Genomic DNA, 19,932 nt, shown 5'->3' on the forward strand with positions numbered 1-19,932 from the left:
AAGGGCATCATAAAGGGAACCTGTAGTGGCAAAAATATGGGAATTGTCTTTGAAGGGCGAAGCTTCAGGACTGTTGGACTTATCCTTGCTAAGCCCTTGACCAGGAACAAGCATATGTATATTAGGTGGTAGGACAAATATGATATACAGTTGTGGCCAAAAGTGTTGAGAATGTAAAATTTCAGTCTGCTGCCTCAGGTTTTTATGATGGCAATTTGCATATGCTCCATAATGTTATGAAGAGTGATCCAATTAATTGCAATGTCCCTCTTTGCCATGAAAAGGAATTTAATCCCATAAAAAATTTCCACTGCATTTAAGAATGCTTTAGGGTGCCCGAGAAAGCCCAGCAAGCGCCAGGACCTAGTTGATTGAGCTGAGGTATCGGGGCACCACCAGTGCAGAGCTTGCTCAGGAATGGCAGGCAGGTGTGAATGCATCAGCATGCACAGTGAGGCGAAGACTTTTGAAAGATGGATTGGTGTCAAGAACAGCAGCAAAGAAGCCACTTCTCTCCAGGAAAACCTCAGGGAAAGCATGATATTCTGCAAAAGGTACAGGGATTTGACTGCTGAGGACTGGGGTAAAGTCATTTTCTCTGAACCCCCTTTCCGATTGTTTGTGGCATCGGGGAAAAAAACCTTGTTTGGAGAAGAAAAGATGAGCGCAACCATCAGTCCTGTGTCATTCCAACAGTAAAGCATCCTGAGACCATTCATGTGTGGGGTTGCATCTCAGTGGGCTCATTTACGATATTTGCCTGAGAACACAGCCATGAATAAAGAAACAAAACGTCCCCCGAGAGCAACTTCTGCCAACCATCCAACAACAGTTTGGTGAGGAACAATGCCTTTCCAGCATGATGAAGCACCTTGCCATAAGGCAAAAGTGATCACTAAGTAGCTTAGGGAACAAAACATCAATTTTGGGTCCATCCCCTCATTTGAGAACTTCTGCTCAATCCTCGAGACAGGTGAACAAAAATAACACCAATTCTGACAAACTCCAAGCATTTATTATGCAAGCATGGGCTGTCATCAGTCAGATGTGGCCCAGAAGTTGATTAGACAGCATACCAGGGCGAGTTGCAGAGGCCTTTGAAAAAGGATCAACAGTACAAATATTGACACTTTGCATAAACTGAATATAATTTTGTCAATAAAAGCCTTTACACTTATGAAATACTTGTAATTATACTTCAGTATACCATACTAACATCTGACAAAAAGATCGAAAAACACTGAAGCAGCAGACAGTGAAAATTAATAATTGTCATTCTCAAAACTTTTGGCCACGGCTGTACTGTATGTAGTGGTAGATTGGGTGGTAGAACATATGGTGATAGGCACATGCAAGATCCGTAAGCCAGAAAGTTGTGATAGAAGGATCAAGATGTCACTCCTGGAGTTTGTACCATCAGAAACGCGTAACAGGTTATTTTTAGTGTGGTGTGTGTGTATGTGTATGTGTGTGTGTATGTGTATATGTGTATATATATATATATATATATATACCCACACACACGATTGCTGCACAAACAAAATTAACTTTTGTGTCGCAATCCCTTTTCTGCTTTTTTATATTGAGTCTTTGGGACAGACTCGATTTTGCTGGCACACTTGTTTCACTGACCGTGTGCATCTCACCTACTACTTTTTGTGTGTGTGTGTGTATATCTATATCACTACGCCAGACCTGCATACAATGATGAGATTACATGAGACAGACCATTCCTATAACGCAGTGGTCATCAACCCTGTCCTCAGGGCCCACTAACATGCCAAGTTTTATGTATTACCTTGGGGAGATGCAGACTAGAATTCTGTAATCACTGAGCAGTAAATGATATCACCTGTGATGTATTTCAGTTATCTTACAAACCTGGCCTGTTAGTGGGCCCTGAGGACAGGGTTGATGACCACTGCTATAATGGAAACTTCACAGTGACCTCATTACAGGGTCTCACCAAAACAAGCTCCATACATTTTAATTTGGCCCATCGTGAAATGCATGCGCTTCACTGCTTCCTGACAACTGCAGGTACTCAAGGAAATGAAAGTGTGTGGCAGAAAACCACTCTCATCCAAAAGTTTAGCTACTGGTAGCTGCCAGGGAGCACTGAAGCAGTGGCACTTAGACAGGCCATTGGAAAGAAAGTGTAGCTTTTTTTTATTTATTTTTTTTGTCTAGTGACTGAGGGCAAATGCCTGCTCATCATTCTGACCCTTTAGTTCCATTACCAGGAGTCTGCATACCAGTGTCCTGACTCAAGAAAAACTTAGCCAGCATCTGTCTTGACTAGTTTCCTTTACATTCTTGATTTTTATTTTCTGTATTTATCTTTGTCCAGGTGCCTGAATTTGTGCCACAACTGACTCTTCCTGCTTGGAACAAGAACCCAAAGAGAAGGCAGAATTCCCATTTCCAGTATCAGCCACAGTTTGTGCCTAGCTATCAACAAGGAAGGAATAAGGTATATGGGCAAGTACCGTGGATGCCGCCTATGATGCAGAATGAACAGAACCACTGGACTAATCTACATATGCTGAGTGCTGGCCGTCAGTGCTTGGCCTAAGGATGAAGTGTAGTCACAATATGGATGGGCGTGTACACGTGTGTAACACAGGTTAAAATGCTAACTACTTGTGTTGCCCTAAGTGCACTATTTCCCAAGCAATTATAACCCCCCCTTTTTTATTTAGCACTTTTTTTTTTTTTTTTTTTTTTTTTTTGTAGTACATGGAGGGTTTTTTTCTTCCTCCTCCAGCAACATATATCAAGACTTTATTTTTCTAACGGCATCATCTTTTGGCCAATGGTAATTTTGCAGTGGTTGGACTGTGGTCGTCCTGCCTGGGGTTGCAGTGCCTCCTGGATTACTGCAATGATGTTCCAAGCAGATTGAAGAATTCTGTCATTCACTCACTTTGCCTCATGTTAACACAAGGAGTTGTCCAAACTGCAGAACTGTATGTTGCCACCATAGAGATAATGTGTAGTTCAGGGTGCATTCACTACACCATGAATACATCTCTATGCATTGAAGCTGGACCAAACTGCATAAGCATTTTTTTTTTTTTTTTTACAATATTTGTTGCACTTTTTGTAGAAGTAATTTGAGAAGCACTCTTGTTGGGGTTCTAGTGAAGTGCCTGGGTATTTTTTAATATTTATATATTGTGACTTGCACAAAATCATGTTAATCAATTGTTGTCCTGGAAGTTTCTATACCAAATATTTATTTTCAAGCTCAATTTAATATTTTATGTATTAGACTAATAAATGTCATTTTATTGTAATAGAAATAATATAATAAAAATAATGTATTGCAGCAACATTGAACCATGTTGAAATGATTGAGCAGATGTTACAAAGATGCTATTTGTATCATATTTATGTATTTTTGTAACACACTGATATAATACTACATAAAAGTTGTTGAATTAACACCGCACCTCCTAGATCGTGTATCATTTCCCAATTTCCAAGCTATGAGATGACATCTTCACTACTACTAGTGGGCTTTACATCAGAACTCCAGCCAAAAAAGATCTAAAATGACCCCGCTTTTGCAGCATTTGCCTTTTTAATGTATAAATTTCCCCCTTGTAGTATTTTTTTTTTTTTTTTTTTTTTTTTTTTTTTTTGCGCCTCTAGAGATCCTCAGTTTGTGTCTACCCCCAGCCTGTGACTGAACAGTAAGACCCCTTTCACACTGGGGTGTTTTTCAGGCGCTTTAGTGTTTAAAAAAAAAAAAAAAGCACCTGAAAGAAGCCTCATCTGCAATCCCAATGTGAAAGCCCGAACGCTTTCACACTGAGGCACTACTCTGGCAGGGCGTCAAAAAAAAAAAAGTCCTGCAAGAAGCTTCTTTACTCTTTCTACCTCTCACTCCCAGCTATACAAGGACGGCAAGAGGCTGGTACTAGGTAAAATCCAAGTCTTTACACTCCTTGCATTTACTGATGTACAATTACCAGGGTTGGGTTTTAATGCAGCTCTGTAATCACTAATACAACACCTAACCTTTCAGTGCACCTTCTCCATAACCCATCCCCCCTCAGCCCTTGTAATGCAAGGGTCCGTGCTAGTTGAGTCTAGGGGGCAGAGCAATTGGGTATAATTGCAAACAGGAAAATACTGCGCTTGTTGTCAGCTACCAAAATATTCAAGCTGCAAACACATTAGTACAATATTGGTCACCAAAATGGAATGAACATACACAAAGTGCTGCACTGTAAATCATTAGCATCAAACAATGTGACAAATTAAATGGGGGGGGGGGGGGGGGAGTTTTAGTCCCAAGTGCACATACAGTGCCTTGCGAACGTATTCGGCCCCCTTGAACTTTTCAACCTTTTGCCACATTTCAGGCTTCAAACATAAAGATATAAAATTTTATTTTCCCAAGGCGTCTTTCAGGACAGCACCTGAGAGATAGCGACTCCACCCTCCTCGTTAGGAAACACCTTCTTCCTCCAGACTTTAAAGGGAGGCGCCTCCCTACCACACATCAGTTTTTGTGTTTCCTCCGGCCCGGAGGGAACACCTTTTGGGAAGGAGTCTGTTTCTCTTAGGTGTTCCTGAGGGACTAGGCTTCTTTCCCTTTTTTTCCTCCTTTAGAGACCCGCTGTCCTCCCGACCTACCCACGCCTCGTCAGCGGTAGCAAGCGGGCTCCTCTTCCCCTCTTGTGCTCGGAGAGAGCCGAAGACTCGGTGGCCCGCACGTTCGTAGGCGCGGCGGCGCGCGTGTGCCGCCGCCATGTTTGTTTTCGGCGGTCGCGCCGGAAGTGACAGAGCGGGTCATCGGGTCAGCTGAAACGTCGTTTCCGGCGTGGACGCAGGGGGGAGGAGGGAGGACAGGTGCTGGTGCCTATTTCCGCTTCCGGTCCGGTGCAGCTGCACGGCGTGACTCCGGAGGCGGCGTTTAGCCACAAGTGGATCTCTGCACAGCTGATTATGGAAGATTCAGCGTCTGCAGCGGTGGGGACAGGCACAGGCACCAGCAAGGCCCAGGTAAGAGGCAGCAGTTAAAGTCTGCCTTTCTTTTTCTATTTCCTGGCGTTTGGTCTCGCTCTCTCCTTTCTTTTTTCCCCCCTGGTGGCAAGGGGCCTGTCTGGGCACTAGAAGCTGACTGGTTTCTTCTCAGTGCACCTGTGTGGTGATCCCTATCAAAGCTGAGACTGGGTCTCACTAAGGGTTCCCTGGTTTTTTTTTTTCCCTTTTTTGTCTTTTTCTTCATAGGCTAAGAGCTCTGACCCAAAGAAAAGATGTCCTTCTTGCAGGGCCAAGCTGGGAGAAAATTGGAAGAAAACCTTATGCAGTCCCTGCATTACTTCTTTAGTTAAAGAGGAATCTGCCTCTGTGTGTGAGGATCTGGTGGCCTCTGTAAAGAAGGAGCTGTACGCCACGATCCAGAATTTTCGTGACTCACTAGCAAACCCGGCGGCTAGTCAGCCTTCCACTTCAGAGTCTTCCCAGGGGTCTCTCTCAATCCCGGTGTTAGAATCTCTGCCTGAAGACCCTTCAGATAGGGAAAAGCAGTCCACTGCTCTTTCCGTTAAAGATTCGGAAGAGGAGTTGGAGGATTCTGAGGTAGCCCCCTCTAAATTCAAACTGTCCCTTGAAGAGGTCGATGGGCTCCTTAAAGCCATTCATGCTACGCTTGGTTTAAGTGAGGAGAAAAAGGAATTATCACTCCATGACCGCATGTATGCTGGGTTGGATGAGCCTAAGGGCCGAACATTCCCAGTTCATCCGGTCATCTCTGAGGCCATTAGGAAAGAATGGCAGGATCCAGAGAAAAAGCCCTTTTTCTCCAAAGCCCACGAAAGGCGTTTTCCTTTCGAGGAGGACCCTGCAGCAGTATGGAACAAGGTGCCCAGACTGGATGCCGCCTTTTCCCAGGTTTCAAGGTCCACAGATCTGTCCTTTGAGGATATGGGAGTTTTGAAAGATCCGATGGACAAACGCATGGATCTTTTGCTCAAGAGATCATGGCAATCAGTTATGAGCAATTTAAAACCAGCAATGGCCACAACGTGTGTAGCCAGAAATTTAGAATACTGGATTAACCAGTTAAAGTCACATATAGCTGCAGATTCCCCTAAACAGGAAATCTTAGATTCTTTTCCTACCCTGATTACGGCAGTGGCCTATGTTGCAGATGCCTCAGCTGAGGCAATTAAGATATCGGCCAGGTCAGCAGCTCTAACTAATGCTGCAAGAAGAGCCTTATGGCTTAAAACCTGGCCGGGTGACTCGGCTTCAAAGAATAAGCTGTGTGGGTTACCCTTTTCAGGAGACTTGCTCTTCGGCTCTGACCTCGATAATATTCTTGACAGGACAGCCGATAAAAAGAGATCCTTTCCGGTCAAAAAGAAAAAGCAGGTACCAAAGCGTCTTTTTCGACCTCAAAAAACTCAGGATCAGGACAGCAAGTTGCAAGGGAGAAGGAAAAGTTGGTCCGCCCCGAAGCCGAAGGGTAGAGGCGGAATTCTCTTCCGTCCTCCTACACAGGCCGAAAAATCGCAATGACTCGTCTCTGCGGGTGGGCGGAAGACTACAAGAATTTCTTCGGCAGTGGTCAGGGATAACTTCAAATCAGTTTATCCTGACCACTCTCGCGCAGGGTTACTCACTCGAGTTTGTCAACGACCCCCCAAAAAGGTTCCTGATTACCAACACCCCGCGGGATCCAGTAAGGGCCCTGGCCATGAAGTCCTCTCTAGAGGAACTGATGCAACAGGGCGTAGTAGTACAGGTACCCCTGCAAGAACAGCAGGAGGGGTTTTATTCCCATGTTTTCCTAGTAAAGAAACCGACAGGGAAGTTTCGGTTGATTCTCAACCTAAAACCTTTAAACGAGTCCATAAGGTACAGGAAGTTCAAAATGGACTCAATTTTTTCGGTCAGAAACCTGTTGACGCCAGGATGTTTTATGGCGTCAGTAGATTTAAAAGACGCATACCTACATGTTCCGATCTCTCCCCAGTCTCAGAAGTTTCTCAGGCTGGCGGTGAGGTTGGGGGGTATGGTTCATCATCTCCAGTTCAGGGCCCTACCCTTCGGCCTGTCATCATCTCCCCGAATTTTTACCAAAATAATGGCAGAAGCTTTAGCGCCACTGCGTCTTCAGGGAATCGCAGTTATTCCTTATTTAGACGATCTGCTGTTTTTCGCCCCATCCAGCGAGGAATTGCAGACCAATCTAGGCAAAGCTCGCAGCCATCTGGAGGCGTTGGGTTGGATTTTGAACCTCCAAAAGTCGTCCCTAAACCCATCTCAGGAGATTCGGTTTTTAGGGTTTCTAATAAATTCGGTGGAGCAAAAAATCTTCCTTCCCTTAGACAAAAAGGACAGGATTTCCGGTGCAGTGTCTTTATTACAGACCAGCCAAAATCTGACAGTAAGACAGGTTATGTCAGCTTTGGGAGTTCTGACTTCAGCAATGCCAGCAGTCCAGTGGGCAAGAATGCATTTCAGGTGTCTGCAGGCTTTCCTTCTAAAATCTTGGGATCACACAGTGGCATCCCTAGAGGCAGAGGTGAGAATGTCAACCCAGGTAAAAAGGTCCCTATGGTGGTGGAAAAGACAGGAGGTCTTATCGGAAGGGTTAGTCTGGGCTTTTCCAGTCGGGAAAAGACTAACAACCGACGCCAGTTCCTGGGGGTGGGGAGCCCATCTAGGAACACGTTTCACTCAGGGGTCCTGGGCCAAAGAGGAGACAATAAGGTCCTCAAACTGGAGAGAACTCAAGGCGATTGCCTTAGCTCTGGAGTTGTTTGTTCAGGAACTGCAGTCCCATCACGTCCAGGTCCTAACAGACAATGCCACGGCAGTGGCTTATTTAAACAGACAGGGGGGTACAAGAAGCAGGTCGCTTCAGGTACTGGCCATGGAGATTCTTCGGTGGGCGGAAAAACATTTGTTATCCCTATCAGCAGTCCACCTAAAAGGGGATCTAAACAGGGTAGCGGACTTCCTAAGCAGAAACGCTATTCGGGAAGCAGAATGGTCTCTAAACCCGGAGGTATTCACAATGATTGCCGGAAAATGGGGTTTACCAGAAGTAGACCTGTTCGCCTCAAGGGTGAACGCCCAGGTTCCCCAGTTCTTTTCCCTGGACAGTCGCGATGGCTCGCTGGGCACAGATGCGCTAGCTTATCCATGGGAATTTCGTCTTTGCTATGCTTTCCCCCCATTTCAGTTAATCCCGTTAATTTTAAGAAAAATTCAGAGGGAGAAGGTACCAGTTATTCTAATCACGCCCTTTTGGCCAAAAAGGGCTTGGTTTTTCGACAGTTCTAGGCCTGGCAATCAAGCCTTGTTGGCGTCTGCCCCTCAGACACGATCTGTTGTTGCAGGGCCCAGTGAACCATCCAGGAGTGGCCAGCCTGGCCCTCACGGCCTGGTTTCTGAAAGGCAGCTCCTTAGGATCTGTGGCCTCAGATCCGCTGGTGATCAGGTTCTTTAGAGCTCTTAAAAGATCTAGGCCAGCTCCTGTTAAGGTTTTTCCTAGATGGGATTTGTCGGTAGTCCTACAGTCTCTAACAAAAGGGCCTTTTGAGCCTCTTGTGGAGGCTTCCCTTAGGTTTCTCACATTAAAAAACGTGTTTCTGATTGCCATTGTCTCTGCACGCAGGATCAGTGAGCTAAATGCTCTGTCAATTAAAGAACCATATCTTTCCATTTTTCCTGACAGAGTTATTCTTAGAACAGATGCAAAATTCTTACCGAAGGTAGCTTCAGTTCAGAACCGTATACAGGACATAGTACTGCCAACGTTTTGTGTTAACCCCAAAGGAAATAAGGAGACTTCTTTCCATACTTTGGACGTCAGAAGGACTCTGCTGAGTTATTTAGAAAGGACGGAGTCCTTCAGGCATTCAGATTCACTGTTTGTACTTTTCTCAGGAAGAAAAAAGGGTTTTCAGGCTTCTAAAGTTACTTTAGCTAGATGGCTGAAATTAGCTATCTCAGAGGCATATTCCCAGGCAGGGTTATCTCCTCCAGCAAGAATTTGTGCACACTCAACCAGAGCTCTGGCGTCTACGTGGGCAGAGAGAGCTGGTGCCACCCCTGAGCAGATCTGCAAGGCGGCGACGTGGTCGAGTTTTCACACATTTGTGAAACATTATAGACTGGATCTCACTTCTGCCAGCGATCAGGCGTTTGGCAGAAAGGTCCTGCAAGCTGTTGTCCCGCCCTAAGGGGTAAGTCTCTGTTATCCTCTCAGGTGCTGTCCTGAAAGACGCCTTGGGAAAGACCAAGTTAGACTTACCGGTAACTTGTTTTCCAGAAGTCTTTCAGGACAGCAAGCATCCCGCCCTATGGTATTATATTATGCTACGCTGTGACTAACGTATGTGTTTATGTGTTCCAGCCGGGGCCGGAGGTTCTCTTCTACAACTGATGTGTGGTAGGGAGGCGCCTCCCTTTAAAGTCTGGAGGAAGAAGGTGTTTCCTAACGAGGAGGGTGGAGTCGCTATCTCTCAGGTGCTGTCCTGAAAGACTTCTGGAAAACAAGTTACCGGTAAGTCTAACTTGGTCTTTTTTGTGAAGAATCACCAACAAGTGGGACACAATTGTGAAGTGGAATGAAATGTATTGGATAATTTAAACTTTTTTAGCAAATAAACTGAAAAGTGGTGTGTGCAAAATAATTTTGGCCCCTTTACTTTCAGTGCAGCAAACTCACTCCAGAAGTTCAGCAAGGATCTCTGAATGATCCAATATTGACCTAAATGACTGATGGTGATAAATAGAATCCACCTGTGTGTAATCAAGTCTCTGTATAAATGCACCTGCTCTGTGATAGTCTCAGGGTTCTGTTGAAAGTGCAGAGAGCATCATGAAGGCCAAGGAACACACCAGGCAGGTCCGTAATACTGTTGTGGAGAAGTTTAAAGCCGGATTTGGATACAAAAAAGATTTCCCAAGCTTTAAACATCCCAAGGAGCACTGTGCAAGCAATCATTTTGAAATGGAAGGAGTATCAGACCACTGCAAATCTACCAAGACCTGGCCGTCCCTCTAAACATTCAGCTCAGACAAGACTGATCAGAGATGCAGCCAAGAGACCCATGATCACTCTGGATGAACTGCAGAGAACTAAAGCTGAGGTGGCAGAGTCTGTCCATAGGACAACAATCAGTCGTACACTGCACAAATCTGGCCTTTATGGAAGAGTGGCAAGAAAGCCATTTCTCAAAGATATCCATAAAAAGTCTCGTCTAAACTTTGCCACAAGCCACCTGGGAGACACACCAAACATGTGGAAGAAGGTGCTCTGGTCAGATGAAACCAAAATCGAACTTTTTGCCCACAATGCAAAACTATGTGTTTGGCGTAAAAGCAACACAGCTCATCATCCTCAACACACCATCCCCACTGTCAAACATGGTGGTGGCAGCATCATGGTTTGGGCCTGCTTTTCTTCAGCAGTGACAGGGAAGATGGTTAAAATGGAGGGGAAGGTGGATGCAGCCAAATACAGGACCATTCTGGATGAAAACCTGTTGGAGTCTGCAAAAGACCTGAAACTGGGACAGATTTATCTTCCAACAAGACAATGATCCCAAACATACAGCAAAATCTACAAAGGAATGGTTCACAAATAAACGTATCCAGGTGTTAGAATGGCCAAGTCAAAGTCCAGACCTGAATCCAATCGAGAATCTGTGGAAAGAGCTGAAAACTGCTGTTCACAAATGCTCTCCATCCAACCTCACTGAGCTCGAGCTGTTTTGCAAGGAAGAATGGGCAAGAATTTCAGTCTCTCGATGTGCAAAACTGATAGACATACCCCAAGCGACTTGCAGCTGTAATCGCAGCAAAAGGTGGCTCTACAAAGTATTAACGCAAGGGGGCCGAATAATTTTGCACGCCCCACTTTTCATTTTTTTATTAAAGTTTAAAAAATCTAATAGATTTCATTCCACTTCACAATTGTGTCCCACTTGTTGGTGATTCTTCACAAAAAATAAAAATTTTATATCTTTATGTTTGAAGCCTAAAATGTGGCAAAAGGTTGAAAAGTTCAAGGGGGCCGAATACTTTCGCAAGGCACTGTAAATAGTCCTTTTAACAAGTAAAAGTGTGATTCTTCTCGCAAATCACAGGTGAAACATGATCAATTCCCTTCACTATAGAGACCGACCACATGATAAGCGTACACCTTGTCAAAGGCCAAGACACCCTAATTACCACTTCAGCCCCAGAAGAATTGGCCACTCAATGACCAGAGGACTTTTTACAATTTGGCACTGCACTGCTTTAACTGGTAATTGTGCATTCATGCAATTTTGTACCCAAACTAAATTTGCGTCCTTTTATTTTTTTTTCTCCCCACAACTAGAGCTTTCTTTTGATGGTATTTGGTTGCCTCTGCAATTTATTTTTCTCCTTATATTCACTGACCGACACAGCTCCTCTCTGTAACAAAATGGGTTGTTAGCCCTATCACTGGACATTACTAGGCGAAGTTGTAATACAACACTTCAGAAAATTGTACTGCCCTGTAATTGTAGCACCTCAATAAAAGCTGTGTAAATTCTAGAAAACGTACCCTAGTTTGTAGACCTTGTGCAAACCAATAAATATACGCTTGACATTTTTTACCAAAGACATGTGGCTAAATACATTTTGGCCTAAATGAATAACCAAAATTGAATTTGGTGGATTTTGTTTTTTATAACAAGTGTTTTTTTTTTCCAACATTTTTGGTGTTTTTACGTTTTTTTATATTGCAAAAATAGGATTTTTGTACTCGGCTTAAAATCCTTTTTTCTGTAATTCACCGACTGACGCAGCTCCTCTCTGTAACAAAATGGGTTGTTAGCCCCGTTCACTGGAGATTACTAGGCAAAGTTGTATTACAACACTTCAGAACTTTTTGTTCTGCCCAAGGGGCAGTCCCTAGGCTACAATCCCCACAGTCTGCCCTAGCAGCCTCAGTTTTATTTTGCCTCGTGAAGGAGATACACCTAGGAACCCTGCGGGCCCATAGGTCCGTGTTTTTAATGTAGAAACTTGGCTTTTTGAGCAAGATGAATGATCCTGTGATCTTCTATCAACAGCTGGCTGGGTGACGGGCTGGTTCACTTATCCTTGTAGTCTCCCCAGTCCGGCCATCGAGTGCGTGCAGGTCGCAGCTACGGCTCGGCAGGCCACGATATATCTCTGCTCCAGAGGTGGTCAGTGAGCTTTTATGCTCCGGGGCATACATATGACCGGGCTACTGATGTCTGTGCCACAGTATGCCAGGCCAGTAGACTTCCCTGTACTGATCAGGAGTTGGCTACAATGGAATGTCTCCCAGCTCTTCAGGACTGGTAAGTACAGCTCTCCCTGTCTCGGCAGGGTTGAGCAGTTGGGAAGTCCCTGGGAGGTTGATTCGGGGCCCCCCCTCACCTCCCCTCTTCTCTCCCCTGTTCCTAACTCTCCTCCTTCCCCCCCCCCCCCCCCCATGGGGTGTGTGTGTGTGTGTGCGTGCGTGCGTGTGTGTGCGCGTGTGCGGTGGGCTCTGGGCTCTGGCTGTACTGGGGTGCCTGGGTCCTGTGTGATTTAATCAAGGAGGGTGCCTGTGAGGTTTGCCCCTGTGTTGGTGCAGCGCTGTGTCTACCACATGTTTTCATTCTGCCTCTCATGGCGCTGGCTGGGCAAGGGACAGCATGCTTCAGGCAGTTATTTTCCCCTGGTGATTCCCTATTCAGAACACCGGTTGCCATTTTTCGAAGCTAAGCCACGTTTTTGTGCTCTAGCAACAGCTCCTGTGCACTCAGCTTCCTGTTTTGTCATCAGAGTGCTGGGAGGCCTTCTGTGTAATCTGGACACGTGTTTAACCACTTCCCACCCGGCTACTGCATATAAACGGCCGTCTGGGAGCTCTCTACTTCTGACAGGACGTTCCTGAACGTCCTGTCAGAAGTAGAGGGATCGCGCGCAGCTGCGCAATCCCGATGAGCGTGTTCCCTGCACACGCCACATCTCGGATCAGCAGGAGGGCAATGTAATTTGCCCTCCTGATCCGCACGATGGCTGTGTCTAATCACAGCCATCGTAAGGTAAACAAAGGGGGATGGGTGGCAGATAAGAGGTGATCGCGCCGCCGCGCGATCCCGATCTGCCTGTGACCCCCCGGAGACTGCAGAGCAGTATACAACAGGAGGGCCATGTGATTGGCCCTCCTGATCACGTGACTGTGTCCAATCACAGTCGTCATGTTATGTAAATAGAGAGCGGTTGTAACTGCTCTCATCTCTTCCTCTCATCACACATAGCCTGTCAGTGAGGAGAGGAAGAGAGATCTGTGCTTCAGCCGGGAAGATCAGTGAGTTTATAGCTGTTTGTCTGCTGTTTACCCACTGATCACCCAAAACAGTGTCCCCCCCCCAACACACACAGTTCATACGGAACAGCGGGCATATCTGACCGCCGCCGTCTGACATCTGCCTGTCAACATGACTAAAAGGTCGTACAGCGCAGAGGAGGCTTTCCAGATACTCTAGTATGTAGTACGAGAGTAGCGGGGAACTGTCTCCATCAGACTCGGATAGCGATTATGAGCCAGTGGAAAGCAGTGGCTCCGAGATGGAAACTGTGGAAGATAGAATCCTAACAAGGAGAAAAGAGCAGGCGCAGACATCCACCAGCAGTGCAGCACTCCAGGATGATATGCAGGCATCCACCAGCAGTGCAGCACTCCGGGATAGGCAGGCATCCACCAGCAGTTCTGCAACCTTCCTTGAAGATAGGCCAGATGCTAGCAACGGAGCATCCCATCAATGAGGCAGTGCCCATACTAGCCTTCCAGATGTTCTACTGTATCCAACATGGCTGCCCGATACATCAGTAGAACCTGTAATTCCCCTTTTTACATCCCAGCCAGGCCCTCAGATACAGACGGAAAATGTAACCCCACTTTATTATTTTAATTTTTTTTTTTTTTTACCAAAGATCTCCTAACCGACATTGTAGAGCAATGTAATCTATATGCCAGCCAACATATAGCCAAAAATCCAAGTTCTTCCTATGCCCGTCCTTTTGTTTGGAAACCCCTCACCGTGGAAGAATTTTAAATTTTCCTTGGCCTAACCCTCAACATGGGGCTAACAAAAATAAATAATTAATGAAGTCAATGCCTACTGGTCTACCCAAACCTATCCACCACAAGCCGGTCTATTCATCAATTATGCCCAGAAACCGTTATGAGATGATCATGAGATTTTTACATTTCAATAACAATGCCTCCCTTGAAATCATCCCAGTTACGATAAATTATTCAAAATTCGGCCCCTAATCAATTTTTTTTTTCCACCAGTTTCAAGCAGATGTTTACCCCGATAAAAATATTTGTGTGGATGAATCCCTATTACACTTCACTGGACGACTTGGAATTCAACTATACATGCCCAGTAAAAGAGCCAGACGTGGGGTAAAATTTTATAAGGCGTGTGACAGGGCCACGGGTTACACATATGACTTTATAATTTATGAGGGAAAAGACCGACAGCTAAACCCCCCTGGATGCCCTACCTACATGGGAACAAGTGGCAACATTGTCTGGCAGCTGATCCAACCATTGCTTGGGAAAGGTTACCACCTATATGTAGATAATTTCTACACAAGTCTCCCACTTTTCCGCCATCTGTACCTAAAGCAGACTGTGGCCTGTGGGACAGCATGGACCAACCACAAAGGCTTCCCACAGATATTGGTCACCAAGAAATGAAAACCGGGTGAAATGGCCAGTATGCGGACTGACAAGGTACTAGCGGTGAAGTGGAGAGATAAAAAAAGAGATGTCTACATCCTTTCCACAATACACAATGACACCTTGGTGGAACTGCAGAGAAGAAAAGGCCCCATCCAGAAGCCAAAATGTATCCATGAGTATAACTTATACATGGGGGGGGGGGGGTGGATATGAATGACCAGATGATGCAGCCCTACTTGGCCACCAAGAGATCACTGTTTTGGTACAAGAAAGTCGCCGTTTATTTGATGCAACTAGCCATGTTCAATTAATATATTATTATACATATATCTAAGATTCCAAGAAGATGTTCTCACAGCCCTTGTCTATCCCCATGGCCAACTCACTCAACTAATTCGCTCTGATGCAGTATCCAGACTCCATGAAAGGCACTTTCCCGAAATCCTCCCTCCTACCCAAACAGGTCGCAAACCCCCAAAAAAATGTCGCGTGTGTACAAGTAGAGGAATTTGCCGCGACACCCGATACTACTGTCCAGACTGTCCCTCCCAGCCAGGCCTCTGCATTGGAACTTGCTATCGAAGCTATCATACTTCACTACACTATTAGTAAAGTGAAGATGATTTCTTTCCAGTTTCCACTTTCTGCCATTTATGTGTATGACCTGGACTGTTAAATGACTATGCCTCTGCCAAACATGTTTCTGCCTCCAATGTAAATTGACCTCGGCCTGTTAAATGACCATGCTTTTTGCCTGCCTCCTGAACTTATCATTTGCCCTGCCACTGTACAGCACAGGGGTCTCACATGTGAGGGGCTCCAGAAAAAGTTTTCCGAGTGGAGTAAACGTTTTTCTCCAGGTTTTTCGTTTTCTTGGATTAGGGTCTGGAGACTCGGAGGCTTCGTAGAGATTTGGGTGGGAAGAACCCTGTCCTCGGGTCTTACCTGACCAAGGCCCAATGTACAAAGTGCAGCCTTCTGCCATCTGAACTGGCCCTGCCTTTGTCTGCCACCTGAACTGGCCATGCCTGTGCCTGCCACCTGAATTGGCCATGCCTGTGCCTGCCACCTGAATTGGCCATGCCTTTGCCTGAACTGCCTGCTAAACCTTGGACTGTACTGAACCATGTTCATAATTTTCCATATCTGTCTGCTGCCTGATAATTTCCTTTGGCTGTCTAGAAAATGCTTTGACTGCTCTGGAACGGTGTCCTTGCCTGCTAAAACCACAGGTGAGCCTTTTTTTACCCTTTGCTCAGCAGAATGTATTTTGGGGTGTAATTCTTGGTGTGTACATGCTATATGTTAGAAGCCTGAAGGTGGTACTTGTATGTTGGGCTTCTGTATGTGGCCAGGCTGTGGAAAAGTCTGACACATGGGGTATCGCCATACTCAGGACGAGTAGCAGAATGTATTTTGGGGTGTCATTTTGGTTATGTACATGTTATGTGTTAGAAAGATCTTCTAAATTGACAACTTTGTGAGAAAAAAATAGGTTTTCATTTTCTTTCCACATTTTCCAAAAACTTGTGGAAAGAAATTATATGTTCAAAAGACTCATTATGCCTCATAGAATATACATTGGGGTGTTTTCTTTCCAAAATGGGGTCACTTTGTGGGTAATTCCATTGTCCTGGTGCTCCAGGGCCTTCAAAAATGTGATAGGTACTCAGGAAATGAAATGTGTAATTTATGCCTTTAGAACGCTTGATGGTGCTATTTGGATGTTGGGCCTCTGTATGTGGCAAGGCTGTGGAAAAGTCTCACACATGGGGTATCTTCATACTCAGGACGAATAGCAGAATGTATTTTGGGGTGTAATTGCAATTATGCCTGTACCCTGTGTGAGAAATAACTTGTAAATATGATAATTTAGTGAAGAAAAAAAATATATATATATATATATATATATTTCTTAATTTTCCAAAGCATTGTGGGGGAAAAATTGCAACTTCAAAAAATTCACTATGCCTCTTACTAAATACTGCAGACTGTCTTCTTTCCAAAAATGGGTCATTTGGGGGCTTATTGTACTGTCCTGACATTTTAGGGCCTCAAGAACTGAGATAGGCCATCAGTGCATTAGGATTGATACATTTTCAATAATGCATAGCATGGCTTGTAGGCTCTATAACTTTCACACAAACCAATGATCATACACTTATCAGGATTTTTTTTTACCAAAGACATGTAGTAGAATACATTTTGGCCTAAATTTTCGCCAAAATTCGATTTTTTTTTTGGTTTCTTTTAAAAGAGAAAGTAGAAATTTTTTAGTTTTTTTTTTTTTAAATATTCGCTCTTTTTTCGCTTATATTACAAAAAATAATAAATGAAGTGGTGAATAAATACCACCAAAAGAAAGCTCTATTTGTGTGAACAAAATGATAAAAAATTTATTTGTTTACAGTGTAGCATGACTGAGTAATTGTCATTCAAAGTGAGAGAGCACTGAAAGCTGAAAATTGGTCTGGGAAGGAAGGGGGTTTAAGTGTCCTGTATTGAGGTGGTTAAGATCGCTCAGCGATCGTTCGCCGATCATGCTGATGGGTTGCCACCGACACAGCTTTGGTCCCTCTGCATCTGGGAGCGCTAGGGATCTACAGGCACTGCTGTAAAACAGCGCAGAACTCCTTAGGATGCCAGTCTATCCGGCTGGGGTGGAGTGATGGTGGATGAGTCGGCTCAGGGCCTCTGGTCGACGAAAGAATGCGAGTTAACAATCAATCTGCTCGAATTGAGAGCAATCAGGCTGTGTCTCCACACATGGTCGGTGAGTCTTCAAAGGCGTCCGATCAGGATACAGTCGGACAACGCCACAGCTGTGGCGTACGTAAATCACCAAGGGAGAACAAGAAGCTCAGCCACCACTCAGTAGGTCGCTCACATACTTCGGTGGGCAGAGCGACACGTACCGGCCCTGTCAGCCATTTACATCCCGGGGGTGGAGAACTGGCAGGCGGACTATCTGAGTTTGACAGATGCTGGACCCAGGAGAATAGGCATTGCACCCGGAGACATTCAAGCTGCTGTGCCTGAAGTGGGAAACACCAGATGTGGATCTACTGGCCTCCCGTCTCAATTGGAAGGTGCCAAGATTTGTGTCCAGGACAAGATTCATGGGCAGATGCGCTGGTGGCTCCGTGGGATCAGTACCAGCTGATTTATGCCTTTCCTCCACTGAAACTGTTGCCACGTCTGCTTCGCAGAGTGGAAGCCGAGGGGATCCCAGTAATACTGGTTGCCGCAGATTGGCCTCAGCGTCCTTGGTACGCAGATCTGGTGCGTCTGGTGACGCTCCCTGGCGACTGCCATTGTGAGAGGACCTCCTATCTTAAGGTCCAATTTTCCATCCTGCTTTATCATCGCTGGCTTTAACTGCATGGCTATTGAGAGCCAGGTGTCGAGGAACCAGGGTCTGTCGCACTCGGTGATTCCAACTATGTTGATGGCACAGAAATCTTCTCGGAAGATATACCATTGTATCTGGAAGGCCTACATCTCCATGTGTGAGGAGAAAGGATGGCATTCGCGATCCTTTACTATATCCAGGATCCTGCTGTCTCTCCAGCAGGGAGTGGACCAGAGATTGGCCTTAAGCACCATCAAAGGGTAAATCTCTGCCTTAGTTGTCTTTTTTTTCAACGACCCCTGGCATCACACTCCTTAGTGAGTACCTTCGTTCAGGGGGTACGACACGTAGTCCCTCAGGTGTGTCCACCATTACCCCCATGGGATCTGAATCTGGTGTTGTCGGCGCTTCAAAAACCGCCATTTGAGAATATCAGGGAGATCCTCCTTTTGACTCTTTCCCAGAAAGTGGTCTTTCTAGTGGCCATCACCTTGGCCAGGAGGGTTTTGGAATTGGCGGCCTTGTCATGCAAGTCGCCCTATCTGGTTATCCACAGGGATAAGGTGGTGTTGTGTCCGCAACCGTCCTTTCTACTGAAGGTGGTCTCGGCTTTTCATATCAATGAGGACATTGTATTACCATCGTGTGTCCTAAGCTGAAGCACCTTTAAAGTGGTCACCCTTCACGCCTTGGATGTGGTTAGGGCTCTGAGGGTGTATTTGTCTGCCACGGCTCCCTTTCAGAAGTCAGACTCACTGTTTGTTTCGGTAGCTGGTCCCAAGAAAGGCATGGCGGTCTCGTCGGCCACCATTTCCAGGTGGATCAGACAGATTGTAGTACAAGCCTACGCCTTGAAGGGGCAGGTGCCCTCCTTTCCGGTCATGGCCCACTCCACAAGGGCAATCGGAACGTCTTGGGCCTTCCGACACCAAGCGTCGGTCGCTCAGGTGTGTAAGGCAGCGACCTGGTCGTCTGTCCATACGTTTACCAAGTTTTACAAGGTAGACGTCAGTGCATCGCTGATGCCTGTTTTGGCCACAAAGTTTTGCAGGCGGCCGTGTAGTTGCAATTGAATATGCAACCGATATGTTTTCCTTGTCTTTCGAAAAAAAAACGCAGTACTGTTTTTTTAATGCACTGTTGCATTACTTCCGCAGTTGGCTGCGGTCTTGGGGTTCACTCCTGTTGAGGATACCTGGTGGTTTTTCCACGCACTGCTGTTTTTTGTGGGTTTAGTTTCACTAGTTACTACCTGCCATGGTGGATGAAGTTTTTATGCTGTTTTGTTAGACAGGAGCTGTGTCGGTCGGTGAATATAAGAGAAAATAGGATTTTTGTAGAATCCTTTTCTCTGTAATTCACTGACCAACACGGTTATACTGCTTGTTGACGTACTGAGGCTGTTAGGGCAGACTGGGGATTGTAGCTTAGGGACCGCCATCTGGGCGGAACTAAAAGTTCTGAAGTGTTGTATTACAACTTTGCCTAGTAATCTCCAGTGATAGGGCTAACAACCCATTTTGTTACAGAGAGAAGCTGTCGGTCGGTGAATTACAGAGAAAAGGATTTTACACTGAGTACAAAAATCCTATTTTTGCGATATAAACATAAAAAGACCAAAAATTTTGAAAAAAATTATTCTTTTTGTTATAAAAAAAAATAAACTCAATTTTGGTTATTAATTTAGGCCAAAATGTATTTAGCCACATGTCTGGTAAAAAATGTCAAGCGTATATTTATTGGTTTGCACAGGGTCTACAAACTAGGGTACGTTTTCTAGAATTTACGCAGCTTTTATTGAGGTGCTAAAATTGCAGGGCAGTACAATTTCCCGCCCAAATGACCCCATTTTGGAAAGTAG

General features: G+C 45.3%; 1 protein-coding gene across 1 annotated transcript in view; it reads left to right on the forward strand.

The window, feature by feature from the left end:
- Nucleotides 1–3,454, forward strand: part of BTG3 (BTG anti-proliferation factor 3) — a 48,552-nt gene extending 45,098 nt beyond the window's left edge. Inside the window, exon 5 of the mRNA XM_077480056.1 lies at nt 2,351–3,454. Within this exon, the coding sequence (XP_077336182.1) occupies nt 2,351–2,575 (225 nt within the window). The 3' untranslated portion in view covers nt 2,576–3,454. The remainder of the gene's footprint in view (nt 1–2,350) is intronic.
- The last annotated feature ends 16,478 nt before the right edge of the window (nt 3,455–19,932 follow it).

Source organism: Lithobates pipiens, unplaced genomic scaffold (genome assembly GCF_037356315.1).
Source record: "Lithobates pipiens isolate NorthernLeopardFrog02 unplaced genomic scaffold, aLitPip1_a1.2 Scaffold_16, whole genome shotgun sequence".
NCBI lineage: Eukaryota > Metazoa > Chordata > Amphibia > Anura > Ranidae > Lithobates > Lithobates pipiens.